Source organism: Peromyscus maniculatus, chromosome 1 (genome assembly GCF_049852395.1).
Source record: "Peromyscus maniculatus bairdii isolate BWxNUB_F1_BW_parent chromosome 1, HU_Pman_BW_mat_3.1, whole genome shotgun sequence".
In the NCBI taxonomy this organism is placed as follows: domain Eukaryota; kingdom Metazoa; phylum Chordata; class Mammalia; order Rodentia; family Cricetidae; genus Peromyscus; species Peromyscus maniculatus.
Genome location: NC_134852.1, coordinates 196027364 through 196046822, shown reverse-complemented (window position 1 = coordinate 196046822; position 19459 = coordinate 196027364). Strand labels below are relative to the sequence as shown.

Below are 19459 nucleotides of genomic sequence, written 5' to 3'. Positions count from 1 at the left end.
ATCAGACCTGCGTCCTCCGTCTTAACCACTGAGCCCTTTCTCCACCCACATGCCCTCCTTTTTTTGAGAGTTTCACTACAGAATATGTAGCTCTGGCTGACCTAGAATTCACTAAGTACACCATGTTGTTCTAGAACTCACAGACATCTACCCCCTCTGCCTCCTGAGTGCTGAGATTAAAGGCACAGACCGCTACACCCAGATTTAAGATAGAATCTTTAGAAATAAATAAAATATCTATGAAATACCTAAATCTGAAAACTATGGTTTTTCTCACAGTAAAAATAGTGTTTCACAGCTTACCCGCCCAAGGATTCTCCCTCGGACAGCTTTGGTGTGCAGGAGTGTCGAATGCCTACTTTTCATCTCATTACACAGTAAACAAAACGCCATCAGGTGCATTAGATCCCCACCCATGACAACTGCATCGCAGAGCGAAATGCAAGAACTACACACACAATTTAGTACTGCTGTCTTGGTTTGTGCATCACGATGTAAGAGGACATCCATCACAACTGTATGTCCTCTTACATCGTGGCAGCAAACGTCGTCATCGTCAACCTGCTGAAAACCGCAAACAGCAATGACCCCAGTCAGGAAGTGGAAGCCAGGCAAACACCCAGCAGGGGATGCAGGCGTAAGGGGGGGGGGGCTATGCGTACAAAGAAACACTATTCAGCTTTGACAAAGGAGGTTCTCCTTACAAGCTACCGCGGGACATGACGCCAAGAGAAATAAGCTGGCCACAACAAGATAAACGCTCTCTTTATTCCACTGCACGAGGTATGTGAAAGAGTCAAAGTCACAGAAACAAAAGTGAGACAGTTAGGGACCACTGGCTGGCAGGAGGAATAAAGGGGAGCTGTTATTTGATGGGCAGAGAGCTTCAGACTTGCGAGATGGCAAAGTTCTGGAGATCTGCTTTGTAACAATGTAAGCCCACTGAACACCACTGAACTGCACACTTAAACGCTATGTGAATCACTACAACGAAAAGGGTGCGTAATATCTCAGTATCACTACAACAATTTTGAACTCACATCTCTCAGAGTGGTCCCAGGGACCCCAAGGACTCACATTTTGGCAGCCAATGCTGCAATGCTACCCTTTTCCTCCCAAGCATCCGCCCTCTCACCTGGTTTCTACTTATTCTTTCTCATCGCCTTTGGAATGCTTTCCCAGCCTTTTTTTTTTTTTTTTTTTTTTTTTTTGAGGCAGGGTCTCTTGTATCTCGCCCTCCACTTCCCAAGTCCTAGGGTTACTTGGTTACTTGGTTAATGCGGTATTAGGGATCAAACCTGGGCTAACGACTGCCCAGCCTGCTCTCTCAGAAGAAGCCACTGTGCAGCAATGGGGGCTTTGATAATGCCCACAGTGCTTTCAAAAGCCTTTATTTTCATTTGTTTATTTTTGACAGGGGCTCCCTAAGAAGCGTCAACTCACCTGGAACTCACTCTGCGGACCAGGTTGGCCTCACACTCACAGAGATACACCTGCCTCTGCCTCCCGAGTGCTGAAACTAAAGATGTGCGCCAATAACCTGGCCCAAGCGCCCTTAAGAAGCCAGGAGCCTAGATTCCCCTGGAGCTGGAGTTACAGGCGGCTGTGAACCATCTAAAAGGCACTGGTGCTGGGAACCATACTCAAATCCTCTGCAAGGGCAATATACACTCTTAACCACAACACCATCTCTGGGGCCACTGAAAATGCCTTCTGTTCTAAGAGTGCCATTATGCTCTTTGCGTAGTAGCTCATGTACATTTCAGCATGAACCCTTAAGGTTTTTCTCCATTTGCTTAGGCCATCTTCCCTCCCATCCAAGTACTAACCAGGCCCAACCCTGCTTAGCTTCCGAGATCAGAGAAGATCGGGCGCGTTCAGGGAGGTATGGCCATAGACAGCTTAGGCCATTCTCAAGAGCAGGCCAACTACTTGCTGGGCTTGCCAATGGTCCCTACATTCCTGCGCCTAAGACTCGCTCACTCAGTACTCACTGCTCCCGGAGCACACAGCATGGAGGCTATTGGTTTGCTCACAATTCTTCCACATCTTCCTTCTGCGATCCTCAAAATCAACTGGCCTCTCAGACAGTCCTGATGACTTTGCAGAATGTCCTGTTATCCTTCCTGATTCTTGCTGGAATAAGCAATTCCCCAGTTCTAATTCTGGTGCAGCTCAACTTAGCTTTCTCTTCCTTTAGACTTCGCCATGACAGAAACAGCGAAAAGAAAAAAATGTCAGCTGGCTTTAGACCACAGGGCAGAAAGGAAGGACCAGATGGCATTTATTTTCTGCTCCCTAGTTCAGTCTTTGAGCAATCACTGCGGGCAGCAGGAAGTCTCCTTTTCTTATCTTGTATGCAGACAGGTAACTGAAGAAGAGCTTCCCCTCAGGAAGTAGCAGAAGTCCCACTTTCTGGAGTGCTAACCTCGGATGACCTCATCCACCCGCTTACACTCTCCAGTCTCCTGAACGTCTTCATTTATGAGTTGCAGACTCACGGTGCATCATGTGCACCGCTGGACCCATCTCCTTGGCCGACACCACACAAAGCAATCTCTAGAAAGAACCCAAAGCCTAAGAGAAAATGTCTAAAAGCTTCGGAATTCTTCAGCCGCCTTCCCAAGAAAGAGCCAGTTCTCCAACACACACCTCACCGACCTTCCCTTCCCTCTTACAGCTCATCTCCTCCATCTCCCCGACTCCTCCTCTTCCCACCTCCTCTCTCTCTAACAAGACCTTCCTCTAGTCACTGCTGAGTCAATGAAAGCTAAACACAAAAACATCCCCTCAAGTAGGAATAAAAGACGAGGGCTTTGCACCAACATTATCCTGAAAAGATTAACAGCATTACAGCTATAAGTGACCGAACTATTACCCGGCTTGCTTGATCAACACCAATTAAACCCCTTTCCGAGTTCAAATAGAACTCAGCAATGTGCCAGAAGTCAATAAATGAGGCCTCCATCGGTATGGACCCACCAGCTCTTTGCTGAATGTCATCGCATTTTATGACCCGACTCATAACTCAAAATCAAACACAGGGGCATTACAGTAGCTGTCCATGATTGACAGCAATGCATACCCAGAAAAACAGTTTGAAAGGTTACTGCTTGCCGCCTAACAAGATTAACCAAAGCAGACAAGAACATTTATAACTTAAACCCCTGCTTTTAAGTGGAATAAATGGCATTAAGATAAGCAAATGAATGCATGTGGAGAGGTGTCCTCAATTTCACCAGAAAAGGACTCATTCACACTTTTTTCTAGATTTTTATTTATTATGTATACAGTGTTCTGCCTGCATGTATGCCTGCAGGCCAGAAGAGGGCACCAGATCTCATTACAGATGGTTGTGAGCCACCATGTGGTTGCCGGGAATTGAACTCAGGACCTTTGGAAGAGCAGCCAGTGCTCTTAACCTCTGAGCTATCTCTCCAGCACTTCTTTCAAACTCTTATAAAGAAAACCTAACTTCAAATGTATGTCCAGAAGTGAACCATTTTTATTTTAATTTAATGCAATGCTTCTTTTTGACCTCCAGAAACAATATGGGTATGTTCTCACAATAAAAAAAGACAACTAACTCTTTTGCTTTGAAACCACCTTCAGAAAACCCACACAGGAGCTTCTAATGGTTCCAGTCGTATTACCTTAGAAATGGTACATCACTAAGAGATGAATAAAATGTAAATTAAAGGTCTCTAACAGAAAATAGTTAAAATATTACAAAACATCACTTCCACACGCATTGAAACACAAAGATGCAGATCACCATAAGCTTAAGCCGTTATTTACTGAGACCACAGAATGCTGCAGTATTCCTTGGCACATTCTCCTGAGCAAAGGTCTCCACATTCCTGTGAGGACACCTGTAGTCAGTTCCCAGCAGCATGGCACCCTCTGTGGAACACCACAGAACATGGATTCAAATTTCAGCATGTGACTTAGGAAGAACTCAAGTAGGAAAAGTATAACTATATTATAACTGCAATTATATATATTATATATATATTATATATTATATATATTATAACTGCATGTAATATCAAAGTCATGAGCACACGGACTTGCCTTCAATCTTTCAGAACTGTGATAAGGCTTTCCCCATGATTCCTAGTTACCTGATTTGTCATTCTATTGGTGGCTAGTGTTTCCTGGTACTCAAGCAGCAGTGGCTGCTACAGAAAAAAGAAAAGAAAAGAAAAAAAAGGGAGAGAAAAAGAAACAAAGAAAAAGCAGAACTTTTAACAGAGACAGTATTGGCCGTCATCTTCGGAATATACTTCAGGGCAGAGAAGGGAATTAAAGAATAGAAAAATCAACATTATTTTGAATAACATCCTAGGGCTAACATTTGCTTAAGTCAATCAATGTGTCGGGAAGTCTAGACACTTTATTTCTTTATTTGTTGCTGGCTTTGTTTTTCCAAGACAGGATCTCAGCACCTCTGCCTCTCAAGTGCTGGGATTACAGGCATGCACCACTCCAGCTGGCTAGATGCTTTATTCCTATTCAAATGACAAGGTAAGAAATCATTTTCACTCCCACTTTATGCATTAAAATGAATAGGATTCTAGAATATTAAGAAGCCTCCCCATGATCACCCGAATAGCAAATGATTAGGGCTAATTAACCCTAAAATCACAATACCGCCCCAGGGAACTATAACCAGCCTTAAGGTTCTCAACTAGGCTGCATACTGGAAGCATCTGTACTTCAAAGACCTTGTCACTTACATTTGTTACAGGTCCCTAAGTGATTCAAAGATAAAAGACTACAAGCAATTATCCAAGATCATCATTAACTAAATTATCAGACTGTATAATAAAAGTTTTAACAAAATACACAGAGCTGTTTACCACGATAGACACTGTAGAAATTCTGAATTAGTCAGTGTATGTTTTCCCTAATACTTTTGAGACAGGATCTTATTATGTAGCCCAGTCGGCCTTACAGGCATGCAATACAACATGGCTTCCGTCTGTCTTGAATAAATTCCTCCTCTGCCTCTCTGTCACATGCCAGTTATCACTGCATTTAGGGGACCTGAACTCCCAGGAGCCAGCATTCTAATTTGCTGTAACTTTGGTTTTGTGAGACAAGCAGGAGCCATGCACATGAAAACACTGGAAAAGGACAGGAATGGCGTGGTGGCTCCTGACCATACTCGCAGTGTATGAGGGTCTGAGGCTGGATGAGTGCTAACCGTTGAGGCTGCCCTGGGGCACCCTCGGGCCAACCTGACCTATGGAGGGAGAACACCTTACACAGCCTGGGCGCAGTGGGAAGCAGCTTGGACCTGCCTAGGCTCGGTGAACTGGGCTCTGCTGACTCCCCATGGGAGACCTCGAATGGGGGGGATGATTTGGGGGATGTGGGGATGCGGGGTGGCACTGGAAAGAGGGCTGGGGGGTGGGAGGAGGGAGGAGGGGGGGCCTGTGGATAGCATGAGGAATGAGTAGAAAATTTCTTAATAAAGAAAAATAAAATAAAATAAATAAAAAAAGAAAATTTCAAGAATGAATAAACAATAATAAAAAAATAAAAAAATAAAGACTCCATTACTTTCTCAATGAATTCAATAAACATTGACAAATCACTTTTTAAAACCCTAGCCAGTGAGCTGACTCACATGGGTTTAAAATATATAATTTCCTTGATATATATTATGTATACATAATTAATTACATATTAAATAAAAATATTTTCATTAAAAAAAAGGAACAAGGAGGAGAAGGAAGAGGAGGGAGAGGAGTAGGGGGAGGAAGAAGAAAAGCAAGCTGTATATGACAGCCTATCTTATCAGTAAAGTACACGAACTTATGGGACATGAACTTAGTGATTGCACATCTGGTCAGTTACTCATGGGTCTCTTCGCGTTCGTTCATGATTAACTTTGTTCCTGATCTGAAATGATTATCTCAATTATTCCCTCAGGTCTGCTCTCTAATGAGGTTATGAACTCTGTGTTCAGGGGCCACGTTTTATTCATCTTTGTACCTCAGTGTCTGACACGATGTGAACCCACAGTCTCGCGGAGGCTGCCACCGTGGAACTTACAGTGTACGGCTGTTTGTGGCAGTGTGTACAATAAGCTGTAGGGTACAGGGCTGCTGGCGGCTTGACCACAGCGTTTCAAGGTGTGAGGACTTCAGCAATGTCCTTACAGCAAACAGTCGTGTGCTCCACAGCCCCAGAGACCTTCTTTCACTTAAATCAACCTCACGAGTAGTTAGTTATTGGATCTGGTCACTTGGGATACAGTGGTTAGTAAGAACTGCGGTCACTCTACCTCCTACAGATCAGTTTCCACCCCTACCTGTGCTGCGGCCACCCAACTTCAGGCTACTCTCAAGTATTACAGTAAGTCTCTCTGCTTCCTTATTTCCTTCCAATTCATTTTCCACAAAGCCATCAAGGTGAGCTTTTTGTGTTTGTTTGTTTTTTTGAGACAGGGTTTCTCTGTGTAGCCCTGACTCGCCTGAAATTCATTCTGTAGACCAGGCTGGCCTCTAACTCAGATCCACCTGCCTCTGTCTCCTGAGGATTAAAAGCGTGCGCAGCTGCCACTGCTGCCGCCACCATCACCACCCCACCACCATCACCACCAGCACCACCATCACCACCATCACCATCACCCACCCCTCACCCCACCCCCACCACTGCTGAGCTTTTTAAAGAGCAAATTGTAACACGCGGCTCCTCTTCAAAACCTTCAAAGCCTTTTCTCTACCCTGGTGAAGTCTGAACACTCCCACCCATCCCCCGCTCCCACTCCTATCCCCACTCGTGATCCAACAGCTTAACAGGCCAGGCCCTAATCTACCTCTCTACCATACAGCTCACTACTCACTCCTGACAGTCTACCCTCGCCATGTTAGCTAATGCATGTGGAACACCACAGTTAGGCCATGCTTGTGGAATACCACAGCCAGACCATGCATGTGGAATACCACAGTCAGACCATGCTTGTGGAATACCACAGCCAGACCATGCCATCTGTCTTCCAGTGGGAAACTGTGTTAAGATCTGCCAAGAAAATCCCATTCGGCAGCCAAGAAATTCAATTTATGAATTGGGATTTTAAACTTATGGTTTTAATTAACATATTTCTCAAGATCAACTGCTGGCTACTATGGTCACCCAAACAGTATGTTCTCTCCTGGAGAGGATGACTCTAAACTACAAATAAACAGGAGTTCTAACAGAAGGAAGGTTGACCATACAAGCAGCTTGAGGAAAGGTACCAAATCATCTATGTCCCAGCAGTACCTGCGTATCATGGCTTTCAACACATTTTTAGCTGACTAACAACAAAATGAAATATGAAATGAGAAATTCTGGGGACAGAACCATTGAAAACTAAGAACAGGCATCTGTCACAATTCCGACCACAGAAGCTTCAAGGAACATGTTGCTAGAGGATTCTGGCAAGATCCCCCTCCATCCTCCTGAGAAGGCCACGCAGAGCCTATTTCTCTCTCGAAGGACCTGAGGGTGCCTATGGCCCTGGGTGCTATCGGCTGCTATTTTACAACCATTAAATAAGCTAACCCTGGAGACAGCAACTTCCATCCAGCTGGTGAATGTGGCACCCATGGTCTCTCTGTCTCTGGACACCCAGTTATATGAGCCAGTAAGGGTTTGGTTTGGTTTGGTTTGTAATTATTATTATTTAAGTCAGTCTGAGTTTTTACTTGGAGCACAAAGTCTCTTAACACATGTCTGAGAAGCAATTTTAAAAAAAAGAAAGAAGACAATCTTTTGAAATGTTGAAAATGATGAATACAACATGACATCATTTAATTCTGTAGCCTCAGCAGAATTAATCTAAAAAATATAGCAACATGAGTTTTTTATAAAAGAATATAGGCCTTCATGTGCAGTTGGGAGGGCATTGAAAGCATAGTAAATCATTTAGGAGAATTTTCTATGAGAAAAGGATATTCTGCATTCACTGTTAATTTACAGTAGATGAAGCATTGCAGAAGACAATATTAATGAGCCAGGTAATGGTATGCCGAAGCTGAGGCAGACAGATCTCTGCTTTGAGGCCAGCCTGGTCTACATAGAGTTTGAGGCTAGCAGGGCTACAAAGTCAGACTCTATCAAGAAATAAATAGAAATAAAATATTCAGAATAAAACACACAGAGAGAAAAAACAAAAACAAACAAACAAAAAACCCCAGATCATCAGTTAATTTGGGGAAAGCATTCCGGGCTCAATACACATGCAATTAGGGTCCTCAAAGGAGAAGGGGAAAACAGAAAAATATATGAAGAAATGATGGTCAACATTTGTCCAAATTTGGTTTTTAAAGTCTAGCCTTATGGATCTAAAAATCTAAGGGCCAGACTCTTCTCGGCTCTATAGCTCAGTATCAGGCAGACTGAGTGCTCAATCAGTCAGAAAATGACTGCTCCTGAATCATGTAGCCAATTCTCACAAAGCCCATCCCAATCAAACTGCTTAAAAGAGCACCCAGGAGGAAAGGACACAGGTGTACAGAGAGAACCAAGATACATGTGACAGCAGACTTCTCAGAAAGCATTCAAGCCAACAAGAAATCAATCAACATAGAGTTCCTTAACAATGGATCTTTTTCCCAAAATGAAAGCAAAGTAAGGACTTTCTTTGTTGCATAAAAGTTGAAATGCCAGGCAGTGGTGGCACACACCTCTAATCTCAGCACTTGGGAGGCAGAGATAGGCAGATATCTGAGTTCGAAGCCAGCCTGGTCTACAGAGTGAATTCCAGGACAGCCTGGGCTACACAGAGAAACCTGTCTTGAAAAAAAAACTGAAATAATTCACCCCCTGTAGACTATATGAGTAAACATACAATACTTTCTTCAGTTTTAAAAATCCTTGAAAAGATAGCTGACTGGTCAATAGCAGTATATTATGGAACTGACACCATTTGCAGAAATAAAATGTATGACAATAGCTTAAAGACTATGGGGAAAAAAGGACCAAAAGTTTACTGGTGTTAAACTCTGTTACAACACATTAGTTCAAGTACAAGCAATGTGATAAAGCTGTGCACTATAAATCCTAAAGCCACCATTAAAGGAAATTAAATTACACCTGATGACCCAACAAGAGGGATAAAATGGAAAATGTGCTCATTCCAAAGAAAGGACAAGGGGTGGGTGGGACAAACAAATATGACAAACACAAACGGTGAGACAGACCAGGCCTCGACCTAATTAACAGACAATACACAAACGGCTTGACCACCCACTTAAAAGGAAAACATGGACGGCCAAAAGGGATAAAAAGCAAGGCTGAACTAATGATCCACAAAAAGCCCCCTTGAACATAAGATAAAAATGGGGACTGCAGAGGTATCTCAGCCACTTAGAGCAATGACTGCTCTTCCAGAGGACCCAGGTTTGGTTCCCAGCACCCACATGGTGGCTCACAACCATCTGTAACTCCAGTTCCAGGGGATCAAATTCCCTCTGGCCTCTTCAGGCATGTGGTGCACATAAACTCACACAGTACGGGGACACACGGACACACGGACACACGGACACACACACACATAGTCTTTTCCTCTCTCTAAAAACATGTTTTCTTTTTTCTTTTCTACTCTTTCTTTTATTGCTTTTTGGGGTTTTTTTTTTGTTTGTTTGTTTGTTTGCTTTTTGTTTTTCAAGACAGGTTTTCTCTGTGTAGCCCAGGCTGTCCTGGAACTTGCTTTATGGACCAGGCTGTCCTCACAGGTTGAACTCACAGAAATCCACCTGCCTCTGCCTCCCAAGTGCTGGGATTAAAAGCATGTATCACCACACTCAGCTAATAATAAATATTTTAAAGACAAACTTAAAAGACCAGAAAAGTATCACATTAACATGATTCAGAAGAAATCTGAAATAGTTATATTAATATCACACGAGTAGACCAGAACAAAAAATAAAATCAAGGCTAGAGACTCTTTAGCAAAGACAGAGAATTCATAAACTCATTAAAAGCATACAGCAATCCTAAACATGTATGTACCCAGTGAGCCTCAATCCACCCAGACAAGAAAATAGAAAGCCGTCTTTCATGGTTAGAATACAGCATCAGCATTCTTGAACCAAGCTGAACAGAGCCAAAACGGGACTTAGGACCTTCCTATGTAATAAATGGCATGCATTTTTACTAATAAAAGTATCATATCTCTCATGAGTCAAAGGTATGCATTAAAGAATTTTTAAAAAAAAGATAGCAAAGTCTGGTGACACAGACTGCTAGCCCACTAGTCAAGAGGCGGAGCTGTATGCTGACTGCAAGTTCCAAGATCAGCCCACAGAGTGAGTTCCAGATCATTCTGGGTCTGGGAAACTTAGTGAGAACCCTGTCTCAACAATCAAAATAAAAAGGAGAGTGAGGCCATAACTCAGTGATAGAATGCTTACCAACATGTAAGACCCTGGCGCAGCCCCCAGCTGCAAAAGTAAGTTTATAACTTCAACACCAGGCTGGTCAAAGTGATGTAAAGCTGACTCACCTCTCGTACTGCCTATCTCGTGGTGACGAAGCGCTCCGATGTCCTAAGTCCATGATTAATAGGAGCAAAAGGAGACAGGGTATAAAAAAGAGTCCCAGGAATGCCACCCGCTGACGGAGAAATGGGCTCACTGTGGGCACAGTGAAGTACCAGGAGGCTGGGCAGAGGTAGGAAAAACTGATCCTGGAATGAGACAAACATTTGTTAAGCCTTAAAACCCTCTGTAAGTGACTGCTTTAAAACGGTTTTATAACTAGATGAAAGCCCTCAAGGCAAAAATTCATGACAAGAGAAAGCTAAATGTTTTTTATTCCCCCGTTCCCATACGAGAGAAAAACACCTGTATGGCTCATAGTATTTCTATTATGCAGTTCAGAAAGACCTCATCTGCTGTTTCCAAACTCTGGGCTCGAGTGTAATTCAAAGATTTCATCTCGAGTTAATGGAAAGATCATGAGTCTCCCGGGGGCCACCTCCTAACCCCGGTGAATCAGAGGAACTGCGACATGCCCGCTAGCAATGCCGAGAAGCCTAGCTAGAAAAGTTATTTAACCGATTTTAATGCTTTAACAAGTTATACACAGAGAGAGACTCTTTTTAAACATCAGCTTTAACTGATACAGAGTAAAATGTGAATCTGGCTCTGACTCCACCACCACCTTTCAGAGGCAACCACGCTACTCCCACGACCCCAGGCTATGGGCAGGAAATTAGTGCACTGGCCTTTCAAAAGAAAACCACTTTTGACGTCTTTGCATACACCTGGACCAGGATGCAAAGTTCAGGTGAAGCCTCAGGGCAAACCTCACCCACCGCCCCCCACCGCCCCCCACCCACCCACTCAACCCGCTTACCACCCTCCACTGAGCCCTTTGCCAGAGATAACGGGTGCAAACCTTACCTAGCCATGGGTTCCCTTCAGTAGACTCAACGTCTGTCACCTTCTTTTCCTTTTGCCCTGAGAAGGTGGCCTCCTTGTCCCCGGCATCTCCTAAGGCTGCAGCCTGGAAAGGGTTGGCTGGCTTTCAGACATCCAGCAGTGCCCACAGGACCAGATCCCCGCAGTGACTGCACACTTCCCTCCAACTATACTGATCCCCAACTCCGGGTCGGGTCTCTCTCCTCCCCCGGGCCTGGAGGACCCTAACGAGCATCCCGGACTCAAGGCTTCCCTGCCGGCCGGCTCCGTGCTCGTGGAGCACGCCACCCCAGGTGGTAGGGATAGGGGGACCCCGCTTCCTCTTCCCGTCCCTCTGCTTCCCGCAACTCTCCCGCGATCTCACTCACGGGATCCCGAGGCCCGCTCGTCCCTCTGCACAGCCCAGCCTGGTCCCCAGCGGTTCCCCGTGGCTGCCGGCACAGCCGGAAGGAGGCCTGGCCGCCAGCGGCGCCACGTCCCCAAGGAAACCGCACCGAACCAATGACTACAGGGGACCGCGAGGAGCCCGCCCTGCGCGCAGCCGGAGCTGCCGACGAACCCGCGGCGTCCACAGAGTCTGTTCACAACCGGGCCAATCCTCAAGGGCGCCCGGCCCCGAATGCCCGCCCCTGGATTTAGTGCCGCGGCCAATCGAAAAGACGTCGCACCCAAGCTCCGCCTGGAGGGCGGGCAGTGGCCCGCACAGGTAAGAGGCCAGCGACAGCTGGGTCGCCAGCTCCCTGCGGGCGGCCTCCTCAGCTGCTGCTCCCACAGTTGAGCCGTTCCCATGGATGGGTCTCGGGGTATTCACCACAGCAGTACACCCCTTGCCCACAACCTTTCTTCCCACAATGGCAGTTCCTCCATCCCGTTCCTTTTGCCCACAAATTGATGTCCTGGGCTCATTGTCATCTCTCGTTGATAGAAACATTGTGGGGGGAAAAATTGTGGAGACAGTGATGTTTGCATCAGAGCGCTTATGTCCATTCCTTCAACGTCGATTGTCTACTTGTGCGGATCATGAACATTTGTGTCATTGTTCTGGACCTTACGGTGATACACACAAAAGCAGTGGTCCTTTGGTGCTTTTATTCTTGTTGACACCAGCCTCTGTGTCTAAGGTTTTCTCAAGTATCTCTTCCACTACTGTACACGGTGCACCCGCGGCGTGTCCTGGCCTCTTGGTTAAGCTCTGCATGAACCCTTGCGTGTTTGGACCTGATAGTTTTTGTTCATTCTGGTCCTTCTTCTACCTGCTTTGACTATCAGCCCCTGCTCATATGTTAGCTTTGGCTTAAGGGTCATCTTCCTCCAAAAATCTTATTCGACCCACACATCTCGTTATAAACACCTCTGTTCCAGTTACCTCTTGAATTACAATCATGTGCCTGTCTGCTCCACTAGCTGGAAGATCCTTGAGGACAGGACTGCTGTGGGATGTTAATGTATGTCCTGTGGGAGCCCTTCTTGGGTTCCTTGTGGCGTTACCCAGCAGGTTTGCATAGAGGATGATTAGGACCATGGGCCTGAGTGCAGGTGTCTGAGATGGTCTGCACTTGGCTGTACTGGGGGATGGTCTGTATGTCAAGTTGCTCTGATTGGTCAATAAATAAAACCTGATTGGTCGTGGCTAGGCAGGAAGTATAGGCGGGACTAACAAAGAGGAGAAATAAAAGAACAGGAAGGCAGAAGGAGACGCTGCCAGCCACTGCCAGGACAAGCAGCATGTGAAGATGCTGGTAAGCCACGAGCCTCGTGGCAAGGTATAGATTTGTAGAAATGCGTTACTTTAAGATATAGGAACAGTTAACAGGAGGCCTGCCACGGCCATACAGTTTGTAAGCAATATAAGTCTCTGTGTTTGCTTGGTTGGGTCTGAGTGGCTGTGGGACTGGCGGGTGACAGAGATTTGTCCTGACTGTGGGCAAGGCAGGAAAACTCTAGCTACACAGGACTGCCTGCTTTTCTACATTCCCAAAGCCAGGCTACCCTTTCGCACATAAAACACTGCTAGCTTAGGATATACATGAACGCTGGGACAGGGACGAAGACCAAGATGAGATCAATAGCAGCTATTTCATTCAAAGCTGGCTGTAACCAGTGACAGTCACTGCCGCTGCATTTGACAGAGAATCGATGCTGTCAGAGGAGTAAAACAGCTTAATAATGAAAGGGACAAGGGTTCACATATTCATGACATCAGAGTATTATTAATAGCAGAGAAAGACTGAAGGCTGGTTGACTGGGTCAGAGTTGCATGTTCAGTGCTCTCTGGCTGGGCCTGAGTTGGAAAGGAAAGGAGCAGATAAAAAAGAAGTTAGCTGAGGGTGGGGATGGGGGATGCACGCCTTTAATTCTACCACTTGGGAGGCAGAGGCAGGCAGATCTGTCAGTTTGAGGCCAGCCTGGTTGCATAGTGAGTTCCAGGAGAGGCAGGACTAAGTAGAAAGACCCTGTTGAAGAAGGAGGAGAAGAGGGGAGGGGAGGTCAAAAAGGAGGAGGAGGAGGAGCTACAATTGATCAGGTCCTGCTCATTCTGGCTGATCAGTGTTCTGTCATCTGTGATCTGACCGTCTGCTGCTCCATTTGTCAGGTTGCCATCTTGTCCTTCCCCTTGAATTCTCATCTCTCAACTTTCTCCCCTCTTAAGAACCACGCTGCTTTAATGTTCTACCTAACCTGGGACACTGAAACCAGACTGAGAAAAAAGTATACAGGCAAGCGTGGAGGCTGGGGATGTAGGTTGGTGGGAAAGACCATGAAACCCTGTGCTGACCCCCAGCATCACACTGAAAAATCAAATAAATAAATAAATAAATAAATAATCTGAGCATGATGGTGCATGATTGTAATTCCTGCAGTCAGAGGTAGAGGCAGAGGATCAGAAGTTCAAGGTCATTGTCTTAAGGTCTCCATTGCTGTGAAGAGACACCATGGCCACAGCAACTCTTATAAAGGAGAGCCTTTAATTGGGGCTGGCTTACAGTTCAGGGGTTTAGTCCATTATCATCATGGTAGGAAGCATGGTGGCCCACAGGCAGACATGGTCCTGCAGAGGTAGATGAGAGTTCTACATCTGAATTAGAAGGCAGGAAGAGGAGACTGTGTGCCACAATTTGAGCTTCTGAAACCTCAAAGCCTGCCCCCAATAACACACTTCCTCCAGCAAGGCCACACCTACTCCAAGGCCACGACTTCCAGCAGTGCCAGTCTCTATGGGCCTATGGGACTCTTTTCATTCAAATCTCACAGTCATTTTCTGATACATTGCAAATTTGAGGCCAACCTGAACTACATGAGACCCTGTCTGGAAAAAGAAAAGGTGGGACTGGGCTTGATGCCTCGGTCCTCTAACCTGAGCTCTGCACTAGGAAGCTGTAGTGGGAAGACTGCTGTGAGGCAGCCTGGACTAGTTGGTGAGAGCTTACCCTAAACACACACACAAACACACACACACACACACACACACACACACACTCACACACACACTCATGCAAACACACACACTTTCAAACACATGGACACACATGCACACATACACTCATGCAAACACACACATCCACACATGTAGTGGGTAGCCATTCCAGCTTGGATCTGGAAGTTCCAACCCCCATTGAGACTCTGGCAACTGTCATGCCTACGAGGCAGGGCGAGGGGAGGCGCTGAAAACCCAAGAGCTGGATGGGCCAGCACTCTCTCTGTGCGCGCTCTCTGTGCCTGGACCCTGGACGGTGGAGGTTGACTATGCAGAGCTCCAGAGAACACTGCTGGATTGCGATACACCTTCCCCAGACCCCCACAACCTATTTATTCCTTCATTTGTAAGTCATCCACTAAATAAATCTTCCTTTTAACTACGTGGAGTGGCCTTTATAATTTTCCCCAATACACACATGCATGCATACTGCATAAAGTTGGTATTAACCACAAAATTATATAAATATCAGATAATTTTATTATTCCAGAGAACAGTTCAGTGCCTAAAGAAAGGAAGATATGGAAATATTTCAAAGGCTGTTTTGAAATACTTTTTAAACTTCTTTATGGGGAGGTGGTTTTTTGGTCTTTTTAATGGGTTTTGGGTCTAGGATGATTTTCATTGTTTAGGGGGGTTGGTTACAGTTGTTGTCAAGGGTTAGGAAAAAGGCTAAGCAAAGGAGATTAGATTTAAGATTCTTCTTTCAAAAAAGAAAGGAAGAAAGAAAGAAAGAAAGAAAGAAAGAAAAAGGAAGAAAAGAAGAAAAAGACAATTACTAGTTTTAAATACTTTACATTGGATTGGATTGTTTTATATTGTATACAAATTATATACATTGAAATTGATATCATTAGAAAATGCTATATGTATATTTCTAATTGTACTTATACCATTCATTTAACAATGTAATGCAATTTTCTGATCCTTGAATGTTATTATTACCAACTATTAGGATATAAAGAAATGAAAGTTAGTAGTTAGACATTATAATAGAACTTGTAGTCATATTAGATATATTTTAAAAATTGAGCAGATATATTTTAGATAGACAGGTTATCTTCAAACCCTTCAGAGATCTACAGAATATGGCATTTAAAATGTTTTAATAACTAAAAAAAATTTTTTTTGAGACATGTCGGCTCCTGGCAGTACCAATGTACTCCAGAGAAAATATGGGCATTGAAGAAACTGCATATGGAGTTAACTTTCATTGTGGCAAAAGTTAGCCAGTGGACAACAAAGTATCCTTGAATCAACAGGACAAAATGGACAGACAGGACATGAAACAAAGGACTACTGATTCTTGCCAAAACAAGTGTGGTTATGGCTTTATCAAAAGGCATCTTCTGAGGCCAGGACAATATGGCACCATCCCTGAAGTGGCCTTCGCAATCGGAAAAGGTACAGTGCCCTTTTCTTCGAAGGCAGCTGAACAGGCAGTGGGCTGATGGCTTCTGATGTGCAATGGAACAGCAGCTGAAACAGTTATTCTTAAAGAGTAACTAAGCTCATGCCTTTCAATAGTAGACTGGCATTTAATAGAGGGATGTGGAGAAGGGGATGCTGAGATGAAGCCATATATACACAGCCAAGAAGAATGGACAGCTGAATTAAAAAACCATCAACAATTTCCAGAATTTAAAATCCTGAATCATGACATGACACTAGTGGAATTCAGGTGTTTCTGGTACATGGACTGCTCTCACGCAATGTGAGGTTGAACTGTTGACCTTGTGTATATCCTACTTCACAAATGAGTCTGTCAGATACACTAAGCCTATAGGCTGAAGATGATGCCCCAGCACTGCGGAGAAACCTCAGGTGACTGTCCAGGCAGCTGGCTGTTTCTGTCAACTCACAAATTTTTTGGAAGTTGCTTGCATGCACTTCCTGTTTTTATTTTTGTTAGCTAATATTATTTCCTTCCTGGGTCTCTGAGGGAGTTGAAGATTAGTTAGTTATAGTTGAAGATTAGTTAGTTATAGTTGAAGATTAATTAGGATAGAAAGTGAATTAGGTACATTTTGGACTTACCAAAATAGGGTAGATAATGGAATTATTTTCTCTGATTTGTCAAATACAAATGGACTAGACATTGTTTAGGTATTTATTACTTGTATATATTGTATATAGTTATTGTACTTTTGTATATAGTTTTTCTTTTGTTAGTTATAACCTTTTGCTTTTTTTCTTTTTATTAAAATAGAAAATGGGAAATATGGTGGTATTTTATTTGCACTGAAATGTGATTTTAATTGTATGTTAATAAATAAAGTTGCCCGGGGGTCAGAGCTATTAGCAAGGCAGCTAATAACTGCCTCTTGAACCTTGTTCTTTGAATTCTAAGTCTAAAATATGTATATTTCAAACTCCAGTACTCCACTAAATAGGTGTTTTGGAGTATAAGCAAGATTCCTACCTATTTGTAAACAATGTCTCATTCATAGGGTTTATAAGCTACATTAACTTTACAATCCAAAAGGAAGTTGAAACACCCTCTAAAGTTAGAGGGTACAACTACTATCATAAAACCAAAAGCTGTATTTTAATCCAAAGAGTTGCTCATTACACTTTCCTTGCCAATTTCTCTTTGACTGGCTTGGACAGTACTTCCTCTAATAAACCCGCCTGCCCGCAGGCATGTGCTCAGCATGATTCCCTACAAAGCCCTGCCATGCTTATCTGATTAGCAGTTCACCAGGTTGCATTCTGAGGTTTCCAGTCTGCAGGCCGAATCACAAAAGGTTGAGACCATTTCCCTTCCTCATTTGCTGTAGGCCAATGACATCTTGAAACAAATGCTAGAAAGCCACATTTCAAAACAGGCTTTGAACTGCTCCTTAAAGGTTTGTCTACTCTGACATTAAAAACTTTATCAATATGCCCTCAATGTTCAACCCAGAACACGCTCTCCCTCCTCCCCCGGCCCCCACGGCCCCTACCCTGCCTCAACACGGGTGTCCTGCTGCATCATTTCCCCTTAATCAATTCTCCATCTTTCACACCCTCACTTGTCTAACTTCCAAAGGTTTCTCTCCCATGTTTAATCATCCCTCTTTGCCTGCCTTTCAGGCATCTCATTTAAAACCAAAGCTGCAGTCTCTCCCTTCATTTTATGCTCCTCCCAACATCCTCCATCCAAATGCTCATCTTGGATAGTGATTACCCAGTGGGTTGCTACCCATGTGGGAACCTATGCAGGAGTCATTCTAGAATCTCTCCTCTCTACTTTCTTTCCTCAGTTCCATCCAATCTGTGTTCTCAAGTGTTGTGGGGTATTCACCAGAGAAGACTGCTCAGACATGGGTTTAAGCCAATGGAAAGTCTTTATTAGCCAGCTGTTTATTACACTGGGTGTTCAGGATCCCAGTGTAGCCCCGAGCCTTCCCAGGGTGAGATTTTAAACACAAAAAACGTCTTCAGTTCACAAGAACAGTTAGGCAGACTACAGAAGCCAAAAAGAAAGGTCAATACATTTAGAGACTTTCCCAGAACTATGAACTTGGATGGCTTAGGTCTTTGTTTTAGTGTTGGCAGGTGGTGCTGTCTGCATGCTGAGTTTTAGGGTCTGGATGGTACTTCCATCATGGAGTCAGTTGTGCTAAGGTCTCAGTGCCTACTAATGTCTGGGGTCCTATTACATAAGGACTTAAAATCCTCCCCGGTACCTTCTGAGAAGTTTTCTGACTATTAGCCCTACCTCTACTCTAGACTGTGTGCCCTCCAGGACACCACCCATCCTGATTGTTGTGAAATTTAATCATGCTTCTTCCTGACTTGAAATCCTTTAACAATTTATTTTATTTTTTATTTTGTGTGTATGGGTATTTGCCTTCATGTATATATGTGCACCATATGTGTGCAATGCCTGTGAAAGCCAGAAGAGGGAACTGGATCCCCTGGAACTAGAGTTTCAGATGATTGTGAGCCACTAGGTGGGTGCTGGGAACAGAACCCAGGTCCTCTGCAAGAGCAGGAAGTGCTCTTAACCACTTTATTTAAAATTGCAACTCTTCCCACTCACTTCCAATTGCCCATATTTCCTATAGCGTTGTTTTACTACAAAGTATTTTACTCATTCAGCAGTTATTTTGTTTTTCAGTACTGGGTAGTGAACTCAAGAGCTGCTTGAGTGCTGGGCAAACACTATTCCATTGAGCAACATCCCCAGTCTTACGGACTGGTTTACTGTCTTCCTACAACAAGAATAATAATTCCATCAAAGCAAAAATGAAAAAGAGAGGGGGGCGGGAGGGGGAAAACAAGGGAATCTGTGGCTGATATGTAGAACTAAATTATATTGTAAAATAAAATTTAAAAAAAATGAAAGAGAAAGCTCATTGTGTACATATAGAAGAAGATCTCAAAGAAATATTGTTAAATAAAAACACTGATAAAAGTAGACATGGTGATGAATAGTAGTACTTTTTTGTTGAGACTGCCAGCCCGCAAATAATGACACAGAGACTTAATAATTATGAAAGCTTGGCCTTTAGCTTAGGCTTGTCTCAACTAGCTCTGATAACCTAAATTAACCCATTCATATTAATCTACGTTCTGC

At 44.0% G+C, this 19459-nt stretch overlaps 1 protein-coding gene across 1 annotated transcript in view; it reads right to left on the bottom strand.

The window, feature by feature from the left end:
* The window catches only part of Entpd7 (ectonucleoside triphosphate diphosphohydrolase 7), a 44255-nt gene extending 32228 nt beyond the window's left edge, over positions 1-12027 (bottom strand). Inside the window, exons 1-3 of the mRNA XM_006992015.4 lie at positions 11789-12027; positions 11403-11505; positions 10502-10684 (exon numbers count right to left, since the gene is read on the bottom strand). Of these exons, the coding sequence (XP_006992077.1) occupies positions 10502-10684; positions 11403-11410 (191 nt within the window). The 5' untranslated portion in view covers positions 11411-11505; positions 11789-12027. The remainder of the gene's footprint in view (positions 1-10501; positions 10685-11402; positions 11506-11788) is intronic.
* Between the last annotated feature and the right edge of the window lie 7432 nt (positions 12028-19459).